General features: G+C 50.6%; 1 protein-coding gene across 1 annotated transcript; it reads left to right on the top strand.

Annotated features, from left to right (window-relative positions):
- The first annotated feature begins 3,131 nt into the window (after positions 1–3,131).
- Positions 3,132–16,894, top strand: LOC128944884 (lysosomal acid lipase/cholesteryl ester hydrolase-like). The gene is made up of 11 exons (XM_054288346.1): positions 3,132–3,138; positions 3,581–3,591; positions 11,183–11,272; positions 12,124–12,289; positions 13,608–13,806; positions 14,014–14,123; positions 14,455–14,591; positions 14,979–15,122; positions 15,538–15,609; positions 16,155–16,220; positions 16,661–16,894. The coding sequence occupies exons 1-11, from the start codon at positions 3,132–3,134 to the stop codon at positions 16,892–16,894; spliced, it is 1,236 nt and encodes a 411-aa protein (XP_054144321.1).
- The last annotated feature ends 864 nt before the right edge of the window (positions 16,895–17,758 follow it).

Genomic DNA, 17,758 nt, shown 5'->3' with positions numbered 1-17,758 from the left:
CAGATCTCCATCTCTTCCCTCATCCAAAAACCCCTGTAAACACCATCACAGGCCACAGCAAAAACTCCCTCTCACTCAAACACAAAGTGCCAACTCAAGCCCACCAGCAGCACCTCAGTGCCTCCATCTCCACATGCAAGTGAGAAGGGATGTCCTGGGTTTAAATTGCTGAGATGGCTGAGGGAAGGAGAGGTTGGATTGCTCTTTGATCCCCCAGGCAAACCACATTGCTAAACCTGATCTCCCTTTGTCCTGCCCAGCTGCCCAACACCACAAATGCAGGCTGGACTCAGTGCGAATCACCTCTTTTAGGTGATATTAGTCTTGTCGCCCCTCAACCTGTGTGTGAAATGAAGATGGAAAGGACAGCAGGAAGGCAGGAACTGCAGCGGCCAGCTCCTCACCCAGCTTAGTTGCCCCAAGATATCAGAGCCTGGCCAATTGCTGAAATCACCACTTCAGTGAGCATGAGCACTGAGGCTTATAGGGGATGGAGAAGCCAGGCCTGCTCAGGAGATGCCAGGTAGAACAATGTGATCCTCAGTGCTGTTTGCTTCTTGCTCAACCCACAGGAGTTTCACACCAATTTCATCCCCTGGCTGAGCTGGTCACTTAGGAAAGAGCTTCTTTCCCTTGGGGCTGTCCAGAGAGGTGGCAAATCCCTGCCAGATTCTGTCCCCATTCTGTCTGTGGAAACCCAGAGCACTGGGAATATTTCTCTATCTGCTCTGGGGTGCCCTGATCCCCAGGGGAGCACTGACTCTGACCCTCATTCATGGAGAAAGTTTCATAGACTTCAAGATAGACTGGAATCCACAAAAGTATGAAATAGATTACAGAGAGTAAGAAATAGGAAATTGAAGAATTGGTAAGAAATTTAAGTTTTGGGATTTTTAGTGTGTTGTGGATGGAAGCAAGATGGAGGGCACAGGGTGTCACCCTGGGTTTCTTCTTCATGCTTCTTCTTCCTCCTTCTCCATGAGTTTGGGTGGCATTTTGTAATTGGGCAGGCAAGTCCCCATTGCAGCTCTGTGGGATCGATTATTGGGTTACAAGGGGAAATAATTCAGGTGTCAGCTCTTAATTGGATGGTTTAGTCTTAAAAGTGCTTGGAACAAGAGATTGTTGGCCATTTTGTGCCTTCTAATGAAAAGCTGCTGAACTCACAGTAGTTAGACTGCTTTACTGATAAGAAATTATAAACACCTAAGTGCAAACAAGAATTAGTGTCTCAAGTGCCTTCCTTCCAGACCCAGAGAAACCAAAAACTGGGACCCCCACATTGGTCCATCTTCCTTAGATCTGCCCTTTACCACCTAAAAGGGGACCCTCCACAGCTCCATGGCCAGCAGAGCCCTCACACATTTTTACTGATGTACAGTCTGGAAAATGAGATATCTACACATCCAGTCAGCTCTACAGGAAAAAGAAAGGACTTTCTAAGTGAGGTGGGAAGGATGAAAATCCATCTGGGCAAAAAACCTCAAGCATTCTGTCTTATAACTGCAATATAAATGTTACACACTCTTTATTATTTAGCAGCTTTATTCTGCTGAGAGGTAGAAGCAGCTTTCAAAGGTAAGGTATTGATTTCATCAATATCTTAAAATGGAAATACAGTGACAGAAGCAACTCCTCCTGGTATCCCAAGACATGGCAGAGAGGGAAGGATGAATCCCTGGGATGGGGAGCCAGGATGGAGGAGAGCAGAGCTCATCCTCAAAGCTGCTGCTCCCCTGGGTAAAGCAACCCAGCCCCTTCCCTATCCCTTTCACAGAGCCAAAAAGGATAAAGACCCAGGAAAATGTCTAACCACCAAGTTCTCCATGCATCAAATGCTCAGCTGGAGTGGCAATAACACCTTTTTTTCAGCAATAGCCTGGGCTAGAAGGAGAACAGGAGAGCAGGAGAACAGGAGAGCAGGAGAACAAGAGAATAGGAGAATGGGAGAACAGGAGAACAGAACAGGAGAATAGGAGAATAGGAAAACAGGAGAACAGGAGAATAAGAGAATAGAAGAACAGAAAAATAGGAGAACAGGAGAATAGAAGAATATGAGAATAGGAGAACAGGAGAACAGATGAACAGGAGAATAGAAGAACAGGAGAACAGGAGAGCAGAAGAATAGGAGAAAAGAACAGGAGAATAGGAGAACAGGAGAATAGGAGAACAGGAGAACAGGAGAACAGGAGAGCAGGAGAGCAGGAGAGCAGGAGAACAGGAGAACACCAACCTGACCCTCTGCTTCAGGCTCTCCGTGCAGTCAGTGGGGTTGGTGGCACTGAGGGAACCAGTCCTTGGCTGATAAAGACACCCAGAGAGGCTGGGACTTGTCCATCAACACCTGCCTGTCCCTGCCCAGCCACACAGCCCAGGGGTTCAGACACTGCACCCCAAAAGCCACATCCCAAAGTTTGGGACGTGTCCCCACCGCTGGGAACACACAGGTCCTGTGGTGTCCTCTCCAGCTGGGACAGCATTTTTGGCATTCCTTGGCAGAGGGGTTCCAGCTGCTTTGTCTCTGCTCTGGGGGTGCCAGGCAGGCTGCTCATCCTGGATTTCCAGGTGTAGGTAAAGGGTCAGCTCTGCATGTCAGCACCAGGGCTGGGTTGAAAAGAAAGGGACAAATCTCAGGAAAGGAGGAAGAAATGCCACTTGCATGTGACACTGGCTGGATTTTGTCAGTGTGGACATCCCAAGAGGGGAAATCCAAAGGGTGCACAGCAAATCTCCCATGGCAGGGGAACAATCAGCCCCCCAGGAGTTCATGAGCCCCTTTAAGCAGATTTTCCAGCCCCTCCACTCTCCTCCTGCCAGGAGAGCAGTGGTGGTGAGAAGGGACCTTTGGGGTCTCCATCTCCACCCCAGCCTCCTGCTCACCCTGGTCTGGGGTGGTTTAAGCAAAATATTTCCTCTGTCAGTTGAAAACAGACACACATCTGTTGTTGTTTTCACCAGCAGAATCATTCTTTGGGATTTTTCCTGGGTTTAAATGCTGGCAATAAAGAACAGCATGAGGCACTTTGCAAGAGCTCTATTTAATCATGAGGCCTTTGGGTGCTGTTCCCCACAGCCAGCCAAAGTCCTGGAGGAAGGAGGGGGTCTGGTGACAGCTACAGAGAGGTGGCAAAATGCTGGGTGAGGAGTTCCCTGCCCTGGCTGACCCTTCAGGCAGCACCAGGCCAGGCAAAGTTGGGCATTCCTTTGAGAAAAGAGAACAAAAACCCTGCTGAGAAGTGCCAGAGAGCAAAGTGGGCTTAATCTTCAAGCTGACCTAGGAAGAAAATGAGGACCCAGCAGAAATTATGAAAGAGATGAGCAGAAATGAGAATTTTCTCCCTTAGCTTCCCTGCTACTACAGCCTGGGCATTTAACATTATTCCAGTGACCCTCTGAGGGTCCTGGAATAGTGTTATGGAATATTTCAGTGACTCTCTGAGGTCACCTGCTCCTTCCCACCACCCTGAAGGATGATGATGGGGGGATCTCCCCAAAACCCCTCCCTAGCCCAGCTCAGGACCTTCAGGCCGTGGTTCCCTGCAGTGCTCACCCTGCCCCCAGTGTCCCCTGCTGCCACCAGAGCAGGGACAGGCTGTGAGGTGCACAGAGCTTCTCCTTGTCCCCAGAATGCCCCAAAGCCAGACCCCACCAGGGTGTGGGCAGGAATGCCCACAGGAAACAGGGGCTAGGCCAGGTCTGGGGTCCCCAAATCCTCACAAGCAGCTTCTGGCCTCCAGGCTCACCTTCATCTCCCTCCTGGGCTTGCAGGAAGCCTGAAGAGCCTTTCCTGGTCCTTCAGAGGTCCTTCCTCTCCCAGAATGCCCGTTCCCCTTCGAGCCTCTCTGGACAAGCTGTGGGTTCTTCTCCCCTTATTTCCCCAGCCCCTGCCCCACCTCCTGAACCCCTCCTCTCCTCCTGGGCAGGCTGGGCCACTTTTGGGAAGAGTGACTCCACACCTGGCCCTCGGGCTGCACTCAGGACACAGGAGATGTGTTGCACATGCAAGGGCTGGGAGAGGGGATAATCCCCTCTGCTTGGCACTGGGGAGGCTGTATCCCTATGCAGAACCCTGGGCTCCCAGGGACTACTAGGACACCCCCACATGGGATAATCCCCTCTGCTTAGCACTGGGGAGGCTGCAGCCCCATGCAGAACCCAGATTTGGGTTTCCAGGAGCTACTGGGACACCCCCACATCGGGGTGAGCCCAGAGGTGGTGGGTGGAGGCCAAGGCCAAGGTGCAAGGAGAGGCTAGGCTGTCTCAACCAGAGCCAGTGGCTGATTCCCCCTGCCCAAGGGGCTCCCAGAGGCACAGAGAGAGCCCCAGAGGCACAGAGAGAGGCACAGAGGAACAGAGAGAGCCCCAGAGGCCCAGAGAGAGCCCCAGAGGCACAGAAAGAGCCTCAAAGGCCCAGAGAGAACCCAGAGGAACACAGAGAGCCCCAGAGGCACAGAGGGAACCCCAGAGGCACAGGGAGAGCCCCAGAGGCACAGAGAGAGGCATAGAGAGAGCCCCAGAGACACAGAGAGAGGCACAGAGGCACAGTGACAGGCCCAGAAGAACAGAGTGAGCCCCAGAGGCACAGAGCAGCACAGAAAGCCTGGCTGTCCTCAAGGAAACAGCCTGAAAATGTGAGCAGGGCAGCCAGGCTGGGATCCCTGAGCTCCAGATGTCCACTGGCAGGTGCAGAAAACCTCCAGAAAACATCAAGGCCTCTGCTGCCAGGGCAGCACAGATTTTGTTGGCACAAATCCTTCTGAGCACAAATCCCTCTTGTGAGCTCCTCATAGATCCAGAAAACCTCCAGAAAACATCAAGACCTCGGCTTTTCCCCTCAGCCAGGGCAGCTCAGATTTCGTTGGCACAAATCCCTCTGAGCACAAATCCCACTTGTGAGCTCCTCACCAGCAGCCAGGACAGCCACAGCTGGAGCCAGGACAGGCTTTTCCTCACTAAAAGGAGCTGAGGGGCACTGAGGGGACACAGGGAGCCTGGGCAGATCCATGTCCAGGCGTGGGAGCAGCAATGGCACGGCCACCCCTCCCTGCTCTGCCACCCTTAGCCCAACAGCCAAGGGAGAATTTGCCTCTCCTTGAAGCCCACGAGGTGTTACCAGCCCTGAGCTGGGGTGGTTTGCGCAATAGCTCCAGAGGAAGGGTGGGGAGGGGTTCAGGGACAGGAGGAGTAAAAAGATCAGGCAGGGAGGGAGCTCAGCACAGAGTCCTGCTTGGCCCTCTGGTGACAAAGGAGGAAAGTGATGCCTCAGGTTTAGCTTTTATATTTTTCGGATTCTGTGCTGCTTTAGTGTGTGGGTCTGAGCTTCACATTAAGGGATGGTGAGCTCTGTGCACAGAGCAGGGAGACAAAACAATTCCTGCTCCAGCTGGGGACCAAAGACAAATGATCCAAGTCTCAGGCTCAAGAGCACAAACAACGTGGGCTGAAGAGAGAAAAACAAGCAGGATGGGACTGCACGGGCTAAAGCTGGAGCTGGACAATTAACTCCAATATGCAAATGGAGCAGAACTGATAAAAGTGAGACCCCATGACCAGTCATGCATTTTGTGACCATTTTTGGTGTAGCCCTGGCTGGGCTCTTGTGCTGCCCAAGGTGGATCCATTGAGGCCTTTTAATAAATCCTTGCTTTATTCTTTAGCTCTGTCCAGCATCTGCTCCAGGTCAGCCTTTTCAAGGCACCAAAAGCAAACCAGAGGCAGGGGTGGCCTGGGGCTTTGGGGTTGGGTGGGATTTTTTCACCAGCTGATTTTACATTCTGTTACTGACAAAGCAGGGAAACCTAAGCCAATTTTTTTTTTCTAAATTAAACTCAGCAGCACTGATTGCACACACAGAAAGGAACATCCCACCTGCTCTGTGACAGAAGGAGCACCAAAAACCTTTAAAATAGCTCAAAGTGATTCCCATCCTCTCCCAGGAGAGAGCTCCATCCCCACAGAGCCCCGGGCGGCCATGGTCAGGCCACTCAACCACCCCATGCTAAAGGAGAGGGGGATAACCATGGTTTGTTGGGTTTGGGGTTTCTCCATACACCAAACCTCCCCACTTTTCCTGAGGGGCTGGGCAGGAGCTCCTTTCCCTCACCAGCACTTTCACAGCACCCTCTGCTGCCCAGGCTGTCCTGTTTCCTTTGGAGTGCACCATCCCATGGACAGGGAGAGCTCCAACACTGCCGACTCTCAACTTCTTATCTGCCAAGGTCAGGATTAAATGTGTGAGTTGGTGTTTCTTGTTGGGACTCAGATGTTTATTAGTTCTTATCCATGTTACAGTCTCACAAACCCTGAGTTCTACAGCACTTCACTCTAACAAACTAAAAATGGAGCTCCATCTCTCTCTCTCTACAAGGCCTTTTAAGGATAAACTGCCCAATTAAGAAATGACACCTGAATTATTTTTACTTTTAACCCAATAACCAACCACCCATGGCATGCAATGTGGACTTTTTTTATCCAGTTACACAAAACCACCCAAACCCATGGAGAAGAAGGTGAAGAAGAAGGTAAAGAAGAAAGTAAAGAAGAAGGACCAGCCTCTGCCCTAAAACCTCCATCTTGTTTATATATATTGCTGTATTCTAAACGCTTTAACTCTTAGTTTCCTACCCTGTGATATCACACATTTCTGTTCAAACTCCACACCCACAATCCCAGTTCTACCATTCCATTTTGGAAGCTTCTCCATGGCCTCAAGTCAAATGCAACGTTCTCTTGGGGGTCAGGGTTTGTCTAAACCCTTAAACTCTGAGTTTCCCACCCTGTGATGTTACACATTTCTATTCAAACTCCACACCCACAATCCCAGATTATGGCAAGACTTGAATTCTACCATTAATTCAGATAGAACTGAATTCTATTATTCCATTTTGGAAGATTTTCCATGGCCTCAGGTCAATGCAGTGTTCTCTTGGAGTCAGTGCCTGGCAGCACAGAAAGTCCAAAATTCTCAGCAACCAACACAATTGTCTCTCCAACACAAGACCTCAGTGCCCCCATGGCCAGCCAGCAGCAAGCTGAAGAGCAGGGAAATTTAGGAAAAACCTCATTTTTTCCCCAGCACAGGGCAGGGGGTCTCAGGTGCCTCTCTGCCCGTGCGTGGGGGATGCTCTTTCCCAAGGCTCCCACCATGGTCTCACCAGTCCTGTCCTGGCAGCAGCACTGGTGGGAAGCAGCCCAGTGTTCACCTTCTGGCTGCTTTGCAGTAATCCCCTTCCCTCCAATGAAGGGAAATAAAATAACTGTTCAAACCTATGGAATGAGCTTGGCTCAGGACTCTTAATTTTTATCCCGATTTTAATTTTTTCTGATTTTCTCATGCCTTAGCAGGCTGTGCAGTGATTCACCCTGGGGGACTGCCCACAGATGTGGCCCTGAACTTGATGCCAGGACCAGGAGCATCCATAGGAACCTTTCTGATGTCCTGTCCCCAAAAGAAAGGCAAACTCTGTCGGTGCTGGGAGGAAGAGGGAGTGGCTTTTTTCTCATCTGGGCATACCCGATCCTGTTCTTCCACCTTTCCTCCTCTCCCTGCAGGGGAAAAATCAGATTCTTCTCTGAGCCAGTGCTTATTTGAGGGTGAGGCAGCTGGGAGAGCTCCTGGCACTGCCTGCAGCTAGTCCTTGGTGAAGAGCAGCCATTGGAACTCCAGCTAGAGGTGGAGCCATCGAGGATTTCCAAAGCCTGTCTGCATTTGAGCAAGCGTGGCTGGGCCAGACCTGGAGGTGCTGGCTCCAGGAGGGATGCAGGATCCCACACTCAGCACCAGGGCCCTGTAGCAAGGAGTGGAGAGGTGGCCACCAAGGCAGAGGTGACAAAAATGACACCCAGAGTCGCAGACATCTTTTATGAAAAATCCTTTCCTTAGGATTTTTCCTCCTGAGAAGCCGAGAGGCTTCAAGAACAAAATGTAAACATTGATTTTCTGCTGCTGTGGAATGCAACAGGTGCATCTGTGACTGGCCCATGTTGGATGCTTGTAATTAATGGCCAATCACAGTCTGCTGGCTCGGACAGAGAGCCCGAGCCACAAGCCTTTGTTATCATTCCTTCCTATTTTATTCTTAGCTGGCCTTCTGATTAAATCCTTTCTTCTATTCTTTTAGTATAGTTTTAATGTCATATATATAATAAAATAATAAATCAAGCCTTCTGAAACATGGAGTCAGATCCTTCATCTCTTCCCTCATCCAAGAACCCCTGTGAACACCGTCACAACCCAGAGCTCCTGTGACCTGTCACCATCCCTGCAAGCACCTCCTCAGGCAGCTCCTGGCCAAAGGCATCACCAGCTGGCAAGAGGGGAAGCCTGGCAAGATGTGAAATCCCCATCCACAGCTCCTTCCCTCAGCAGGAATGTATTTTTTTTTTTTAATTTATTTATTAGAGCACCCTCTGAAGTCACTGTTTGTCAGAACCCAAGAAATTCCTCTGGCTGCCCTGGATGGCTCAAGTCCCTGCCCAGGGGGCTCAGAGGCCTTGGCACAGAGCCCAAGACCCCTGTGCCTTTGATTTAGCCCTTGGAAAGAACAATCACCAACTTTATATGAAGAATTACAAGCCATGAAAATTTAAGTAGAATGACAGTGAATTTATCACAGGGTGGAAAAATATATTTTTGGGGAGGTTTTAGAATGGGGGTTCAGGGGGCAAGATGGAGGAATCTGGGTGTGTCCAGCCTTTCTCTTTCTTCTTCTTGGCCTCCATCTTCTGCTGTGATGTTGGCACTGTTGGATTGGTTTAGAGTAGAAACTCACTGTCTAACATAGGTTATAGGTATTGGGAAGTTATGGTAAGTATTGTACATGTAGTTTTTAGTATAAAAAGATAACACTGGGGGCGGTCAGTGTGCCTCTGTCTGACCTGCTGTATGGACCTCGGCAGGGCAGGAGAAAGAATTTTATAGATAAGAGACAATAAACAACCTTGAGACTGAGAACTGAAGAGTTCTGACTCCTTCTTTGACAGCCAGGATGGGAAAAGAGATTTTCTAACGCATCCCAGGGTCACTGTGACCAGCGGAAATCCTGAGAACCGCTGGGACTGGGATGTTCGGCATTTCCAGGCTCATTCCATGCCAGGAAGCAGCAGGAAGAGCCAAAAGGAGCTTCCCCAGTGGAGTTTGGTGGGATGAGCTGGTCCCACTCATGCCCTCGCACCAAACCAGCCCCGGTGCAGGTGCAGGACCCTCAGTGCCCACCCTGGGGTTCACAGGGGTCACAGCCACGCCAGGTGACTCCACCAGCTGGAACCAACCCGTTTGTCACAGCTATGAGCCCTTCTCAGCGCCAAGGAATCATTGCCAAGGCAGCCCAGCAGCCCTGGGGTGAATTCCAGCTCGGCAGGAGGAGGAGGGACCAGAGGGAGTGGCGGCTCCCAAATCTCCCGAATCGGGAGCAGAGGCAGCTCCAGCCCCATGGGAGCGGCGTGAGCGGCCGGCAGCACCTTCTGCTCGGGGCACAGCGGGGACAAGGGCTCTTCTGGACACCACGGGTAATCCATCCTGCTCGGTGCCACCCCTGGGGACGGCCACGGGTAATCCCTGTGCTCGGTGCCACCCTGGGGACAGCGGGACAGGGCACCTGGACAGCCCCAGGGAATATCCTCCAAAGGAATGTCCTGCTCAGGGAAGGGGTGGGAGTGTTTGGAGAGGGGTCAGGACCGTGCTGCTGTTCCTGTTTACCCTGCTGCGCCTCTGGGATGTCCCCAGGTGTGCTGGGATGAGGGGCATGTCGCAAAGGGAAATTTTGGGAGTTTTCCCAAGCTGGCTGCTGGGAGGAAAGGGCCATCCATCCCAAGCAAGGCTCTGCCCTGGAATTTGCATGCCCTTCTCCTGACGCTACGTCACAAAAATGTGCCCTGCTGGCTTTGCTGAAGGCTCGCCCTAAAAATACCAACTCCAGAGCCTGGTGGAGCCCAGCGACAGGCGACAGTGTCCCCAGATCGCACCTGGCGGGCTCCGGGGAATGGTGGGGTGGGAGATGGGGTCCCTGGGGCCGGGCACGGCCGCCCCTTGGCGGATCTGAGAGCGGGAGGAGCCGCAGGGCTGTGCCCAGGTGAGCGCTGCAGGTGCGCCCGTCCTCCGCTGCCACCGCTCCGGGAGGGACCGGGTGGCTTCTGTCACCTCCCGCAGCACGGGCAGCCCGCGGCAGGATCGGGGAGAGCCGGGAAGGGACAGAAATCTGCTCCCAGATCTCCTCAATTTCGCCTGGGTGGGTGCAACACACCTGGCGCTGGCATTCAGTGGGAATTTGGGAATCCCTGCTAAGTTCCTCCACAGAATTGAACTCCTCTAAGTAGCTGAGGGAACTTCTCTAAGTAGCAGAAATACTGCTGCAGATTTGTCACCTCCAATAAATTTACCCGTTCCTATGTGGCAGAGATCTGCCCACAGCAGAGGGATTGGAACAAAATGATCTTTAAGGTCCCTTTCCAGCCAGAGCATTCTGTGATTCTGTTTCTGTCGGATAAAACAGCACAGTGAGATGTTTTGTGGTAGGAACAAGCTGAAGCAGACACTAAAATCCTTCCCAGGAAGAACAGGGGTGTCCTGAGATGGCATCCCACTCAGGTCTGCAAAAACAAGCCCAGGGTATCCCGGAGTTTCTCCCAGCCATAAGGAGAACCCAAGCAAACCACATTGTTTGGTTTCTTCTTAAGAACGTGGCCCTGAAACTTAAAACTGGATGGTTTACTCCTCATTAGGTCAGCTGTCAGTGGAAAAAAACAACGTATTCTTCCAACTATCCAAGAAATTGTTTTAAATGGATGATTTATAATCACCTCCTCGAAATCCAGGTTTGCCCAGGCACGTACAGATGTACCTGTACCTCTGCATGTTTCTGAATATGGAGAATGTGGGATTAAAATGGGATGGAATTTGGACTCTGGCTTTGTTCAAGATTAGCAAAACGAGCCATTTTCAGAATTGGAGGACTTCTGGTTTAGAATAATTTAACCCATGGAGGGGTGAGGTTGGTATCCTGGTGGAAGTGCAGGGCAGATCAAGAGAACTCCCCACAGCTTCTGTGCCAGTGCCAGCAAAGTCTCTCAAGGTTTTGACGACATTTTGCAGAGCACCATGACATGGCTGTTTCTCACCATTTCTTGTTTCTGTGCTAGTGCCAGTGCCAGCAAAGTCTCTCAAAGTTCTGGCAGTGTTTTGCAGAGCACCATGATGTGGCTGCTCCTCACCATCTCTTGTTTCGTGCTCATCGCTGCAAAGTCAGAGGAGAACCCCGAGGTGTCCATGGATGTTGTAAGTCCCTTCTTTTGCTGCTTGGTTGAGCAAGTTACCCACATGATCTGTGCAAGACCCACGGGCTCTGTGTGTCTTCACCGAGGGTTGACACCACGATTTTACGAGATATTTGTCTCCCTGCTCTTACATACACAGAGATTTATGACAGGAATTTATGGGGGGATGTCACAGACATGTTTTATGAAAAATCCCTCCTGAGAAGCTGGGAGGCCTCAGGAACAAAATATAAACAATTATTTTCTGCTGCTGTGGAATGCAACAGGTGGATCTGTGATTGGTCTCATGTGGTTGTTTCTAATTAATGGCCAATCACAGTCCGGCTGTCTGGACTGTCTCGGTCAGTCACAAGCTTTTGGTATCATTCTTTTTCTATTCTTAGCTAGCCTTCTGATGAAATCTTTTCTTCTATTCTTTTAGTATAGTTTTAATAATAATAATAATATATATATATAAAATAAAATAATAAATCAAGCCTTCTGGAACATGGAGTCACATTCTCATCTGTTCCCTCATCCTGGGACCTCTGTGAACACCATCACAGGGGGAAGGCTTTGTTCCAAGTCAGCAGGTTTGGTCAGGACAGCCCTCACAGCCCTCTCAGGCTGAGGTGGGCTGTCTGTGCTGCCCTGCTCTTGACTGCAACACAAAAAATGACAGTTCTTCACCAGACCTGCCAGAAATTCTGGCTGGAGTCATGACATCACCATGGGGACATTGGGAGGGACTGAGCCCAGCTTCCCCCTGGAGCCACCACCAGCACTGATGGCTCTGCCCAGCCAAGCCCTGCCACCCCTGAGGACAGAGACTCTCCTTAGGGACTGTCCCTTGCTCTCCTTCCCTTCCCACAGGGCGAAATTGTGCGGTACCACGGGTACCCCTACGAGGAGCACGAGGTGCTGACAGAGGATGGATATTTCCTCACCCTGCAGAGGATCCCCCACGGCAGAGGCAGCCCAGGGAGCTTCAGCCTCTCCCACAAGGCAGGGGCACCGCCATCCAACATGTTCTGTCCCCGTAAGTGCCACAGGAAACTTTGCCTGGCCCTGCCACCCTGGGGGTTTGGCTGGGCTGGAATAACCCACGGCCAAGGCAACTTCACTGTGGGATGGGTGCTTGTATTTGTTTTGGTTGTGGGCAAATTTGGGAGAGAACTTTTAAAGGAGCTTTTTTTGAAAAGCAGATTTAATTGGGTTGGGTTTTTTTTAATTGGTCTGAGAGAAAAAAATTTTTTTTAGAAAAGTGGAAAAAACTTGTTTATTAAACAATACCTTTTTTTTTGCTGTTTTAAAAGAGATGACAAACTCAGAAAGTCTCTTTTCTGGGTTGCAGTTTAGTTTACTTAGTCTCTTATTAATAGTCTTTTTGGTGCTGGAAATGCTGCAGCTCAGGTTCGGTCTGGTGGGTTACAGGTGTGAGCTGTTGGTGTTTTTTTGGGGTGTTCAGTTTAGAGTAGGTTTGAACAGGTTTAAAGAAAAGGAAAAAATACAATTTGGGGAAATATTTTGCTTCAGCTAGCTAAAACTAACTAAAATAAAGGAGAGCTTTGTCTTGTTGTTTGTTCATTTGCAGACAGCACAGTTTAGGAGAAGGAATATGGAGGAGTGAGTGTAGTGTTTGAAAATAAACTGCATGGTTTGAGTTTTTTTCTTCTTTATTATTTGAAATAAGTCTTAAAGGTACAAAACTTATTATTCAGCATAAACAGAACAGATGGTTGGGGATAAAAGCATCATGTAGTCAGCCCAGGACAGTGCTCCAGGAGGAAGCTCTCCCTGTAGGAGAAAACAGGCAAATAGCCTCAGGAGCAGAGGAAATGCAGGTGCCAACCATGCTGACCTTGTTCTGAGAGGATTTGCCCCAAAAAGGAAGGAGGATGAATGGGGCAGAGAAATCTCACCCCAGGTTTTAAAAAACAGAAGTGGAGCAGCAAAAAGCCATTAGTGAGGAAAGGAAAACAAACCAGGCAGCCAACCCAGTGCCATCTCAGTGTTTTGCATCTTTCCTGCGTCCAGGAAGGAAGATTTGGGGATCTCCCTGTTCTGCACTGAAACCCCAGCTTCAGAGCAGTGGTGGGGTGATGCCCAATTCTTGTCGTGTACATGGCAAATAAGTGAGAAAAAAACCAGATTTCCAGTGTCTGCCCTGGCCTTCTTCAAAAACACCTCCCCAGAGAGGCTGAGGACAGAGGACAGAGGACAGAGGACAGTGTCCCTGCCCTGGTGTGAGTTCCCAGGGCTGCTGCCAGAGCATGAATGTGAATGTAAATCAATCATGTGAATGTTCGATTTTGCTCATGGTCACAGAAAATGATTCCTTCTCTTCCTTCCTCCAGCTCCAAAGGCTGTGGTCCTCCTGCAGCATGGCCTGGTGTTGGAGGGAAGCAACTGGGTCACCAACTTGCCCAACACCAGCCTGGGTTTCATCCTGGCCGACGCTGGCTACGACGTCTGGATCGGGAACAGCCGGGGCAACAGCTGGTCACGGAAACACCAGGAGTTTGAGTTCCACCAGCAGGAATACTCAGCTTACAGGTATTTTCCATGAAACTGGAGGCTTAGCAGGTCCCTGGTACCCTCAGCAGTGTCTCCAGGCTGGAGGAGAGGTGCTCCTGGCAGTCACACCCTCTGCCATTGGGCAGAAATTGGGTTGTCAGCTCCTGCCAAAGCGCTTGCCTGCACCCAAGCAACCATGGCAAGGTCAGAAAAGGTGATTTTGTCACATGCCTGTCTCCCCTGCAGCTTCCATGAGATGGCCATGTACGACCTTCCAGCATCCATCAACTACATCCTGCAGAGAACGGGGCAGGAGCAGTTGTACTACGTGGCTTACTCCCAAGGCACCACCACAGGTACTGAGGAGGAGAGCAGGCCTGGCAGGGTCACACCAGCTGTGCACCCCCAGCCTGGGAGTGCTCCTAAAACCTTGGTCAGGGAGTGTTCCTAAAAAAGGAAGGGAAATGTCCAGGTATTTCCAAATAACAAAAAGGAAAAGAGCAGGTAATTGTTTTAACAGAAGAGTTTTGAGCGCTGGCAGCCTCAAACTGGGTTCATCTCATTGCTGCCAGAGCCTGACCTGCTGGAGCCACCTCTGAGGGGCTTTAAGGTGGGCACACACACCTGGAAGCCAACATCTGCCTCAGGAACAGCAGGGCAGGGTCTGCTTCCCTCTCCCCCATGCAGGTTTCATTGCCTTCTCCTCCATTCCTGAGCTGGATCGCAAAATCAAGATGTTCTTCGCCTTGGCTCCCATCACCGCCAACTCCCACATGAAGTCCCCCCTGGTGAGGGTGTTTGACCTCCCCGAGGCGCTGATCAAGGTGTGTCCTCAGCACAGGTGGGGTGTGAGGGGGAGGAGGGACTGGGAGGGTCCCCTGAGACAGGCAGGGCTCCTCCATCACCTGCATCTCCCCGCTCTGGGTGTTTGTGTGTGTGCTGTGAGCCTGGAGGGCAGGCAGATCATCCTCCTGTCCAGCCTTCATCGCAGAACTATTGACAGGGATTGGTTTTGGGTCCCTTCTCTTGGGAGAAACCTCTCCTAGGAAGGGCAGGGCTCTTCCAGGGCTGTAGCCTTTTCTGAAAAGCCAAAATGATGAAGCACAGCAAAGTTGTCGGCAACTTTCAGGGGTGAGCAAAGAGGTGGGGAGCACCTGGAGGCAAAACAGAGCATGATGCACCCCACTGATCCACCCCTCTGACTTCCACAGATCATTTTAGGCAAGACAGTGGTCTTTGATAAGGGTGAGGTGTTGAAGCAAGTGATTTCCACCATGTGCACCTACCCCATGCTGAAGATCGTGTGCTCTTTGGTGTTTTACCTGCCTGGTGGGTTCACCAACAGCTTGAACGTGGTATGTACACTGCAGCTTCCCTCTCCAGACATCCCGTTCCTCACTGTCCCAGCCTGAGCTGTCCTTCTGCTGCCTCCATGGCCTTCCACATCTTTGGCTGGTAGAAAAAATCAGCCTGGAGGCACCAGGGTGGGGGTTTCTCAAGTGAATCATTGGTGAAATTCCTTAATATTCCAAGAAGGAAATGTATTAGGGGCAACACACAGAGCTGAGGTTTGCAAAAGGATCCTGAGCATGAGGTATGGAGCCTAACTTTGCCTTGGGAACCAGGCAGGCTCCTACCATGGGACTTGCTCAGCTTGCTGCAGGGAGCTGTGGGTGAGGCTGGTGTGGCTCCTGAACAGGTTTGGTTTTATTTCTGATATGGATTTTTTGGGGAGGGAGCAAAAAACAAACCTCTCTGGTGGTCTTGCAGAGCCGCATGGATGTGTACCTGGCCCGCTACCCTGACTCCACATCCCTAAAAAACATGTTGCACTGGCGCCAGGTAACACCTCCTGTTCTCCTCCCTCTGCTCAGGGAATGATCTGGGAATAAAACTGGGAACAATCCCCACCTGCTCCCCCTGCAGAGCTGTGTGAGGGAGGGAGAGGAAAGCTGAAACACTGCTGCAAATAAAGTCATTTATCCCAACAAAAGAACTGGGGCTTGTAGGAGGAGGAGGTGGAACCTGGTGATAAACCAGGACAGGAGATGCCAGAGGGAAAGCTGAGGGTCAGAAAGACCACTAATGGTACAACTAATTGTTGAAAATGTTCTGCTCATGTCCCTCTGCTGATGGCATTGACCACAACACACAAAAATCTTGCCCAAAGTTGTCTGATTCGTGTGTCCTTTGAGGCTCTTGGCTGCACACCAGGTTCTTCACTGTGGGTTTCCTGGGGCTGGGCTCTCCTCCCAAAATCCAAATGTAAAAATGGCATCCCTGAGCCTTGGTGGCAGGAGGGAGCACTGCAATCCCCTGTCACTTCTTTTATCTGTCTTAGAGTCCCCTCCAATGTGTGGATAATGAACATAATTCTCCTTTTCCAGCTCTACCAGACTGGAGAATTCAAGCATTATGATTATGGCAGTGACAACGTGCTTCACTACAACCAGGTAAGAGAGAGCCATGCTCAAAGAAAAAATAAAATAAATATTCCAGTGAAAATATTGCAGTGGCTGAGACTGCATCTGGACAATTGAGCAGCCTGGAATAGTGGAAGGTGCCCCTGCCCATGGCAGGGGAGCTGGGACAAGATGATGTTTGAGGTCCATCCCAACTCAAACCATGCTGTGATTCCATTAATTACATTATATTTATGGGATTTGCTTTGTATGGAGATGCAGGTTCATAACTTTCTAATAAAAGTAAGTAACTCAGTCACTCAGTGATGACTTTTTGACCCTCTGGTGGAAAGAACAGGAGCCCAAGGCACAGTGAGGCTCCCTGGTGATAGCTCCTCTTCTATCCCTTGGGATAATGGAGAAATTCCAAGCAGCCACCAGGACACACTTTGAATTTTTGGCCTGCCCTTTGCCTCCCTCCTGTCTTGCAGAGCACTCCTCCCTTCTATGAGCTGGAGAACATGAAAACCCCGCTGGCTGCCTGGTATGGGGGCAAGGACTGGATCTCAGCCCCCGAGGACGTGAACATCACCCTGCCCCGCATCTCCAACGTGGCCTACAAAAAGTACATCCCTGAATTTGTCCACTTTGACTTCCTCTGGGGCAAGCAGGTCTACGAGCAGGTATACAAAGAAATGCTTGATCTGATGGAGAAGGGTGCCTAGAGCTGGAGCAATGGCTTCTCCATGACTTCTGGGGCTTATTTCATCTTGGGGGGGGAATGATTTTAAAAAAGAAGAAAAACTGGGGGGAAAAGCTCAATAAACTGCTCCACTTGGTCTGGATTGATATTGCTCTGGCCAGTGAGGACAACCAGGCAATGCAATGACTGGGGAAGCACTCTGGACTGAGGTTCAGTAGGCTGAAGTTGAGCAGAGCCCTCACACCCTGAGTCTCCCACGTGCCTCCCTCACCACCACTTTGGTGGAACTTGGCTCCTGGTGGCCATTGTGGACTCTGGGCTCCTTGAGCTTGGGTTCCCAGCTGCAAACAGCTGGCCAGGAGCCCCGTGCCCTCCTGGATGCTGGTGTCCCACAGGGATGGGATGAAGCCACGTGGTGGATGGGTCCTGCTTTGTTCACCTTCTGGCAGCGCTTCCACATCAGGAATCCCAACATCCTGGCACTCACTGCCTTCCTTCACAGCTGGAAGGAGCTATGAACGTCCTGCCTGGTGACAATGAAGAGTGGCCATGGGTTTTTATCAATGAGAACCCCCCACCTTGCTAACAAAGGGGACATCTTTCTCAGATTCATGCTGATTTGGATTATCTCACTTGTACAAAAAGGAGTTTCAGTAAGTTCTAGCAGGAAACACCATTTTGCACCACTTCAAGCTAAGGCACAAACCCAGCTGCAAAGGCCACCTTTTGCTGCCTCTCAGGGAGACAGAAGAAGAGTGTGGTGGACAGCAGCAACAAGCCTAAATCTATTTTCAGCTTCTGGATTAAATTGTTAATGATACCTTGATCAGAGGAGGAATCGTGAATTTGCCAGTTTGTGTAACTACCATCTTAAAATATGCCTGGG

The sequence above is a fragment of the Melozone crissalis genome, unplaced genomic scaffold (assembly GCF_028551555.1).
Source record: "Melozone crissalis strain CALT ecotype California unplaced genomic scaffold, PUWL_Pcris_2 ptg000062l_1, whole genome shotgun sequence".
Classification (NCBI taxonomy): domain Eukaryota; kingdom Metazoa; phylum Chordata; class Aves; order Passeriformes; family Passerellidae; genus Melozone; species Melozone crissalis.
Note: the sequence above shows the minus strand (reverse complement) of the source record. Positions and strands in the feature narration are given on the sequence as shown.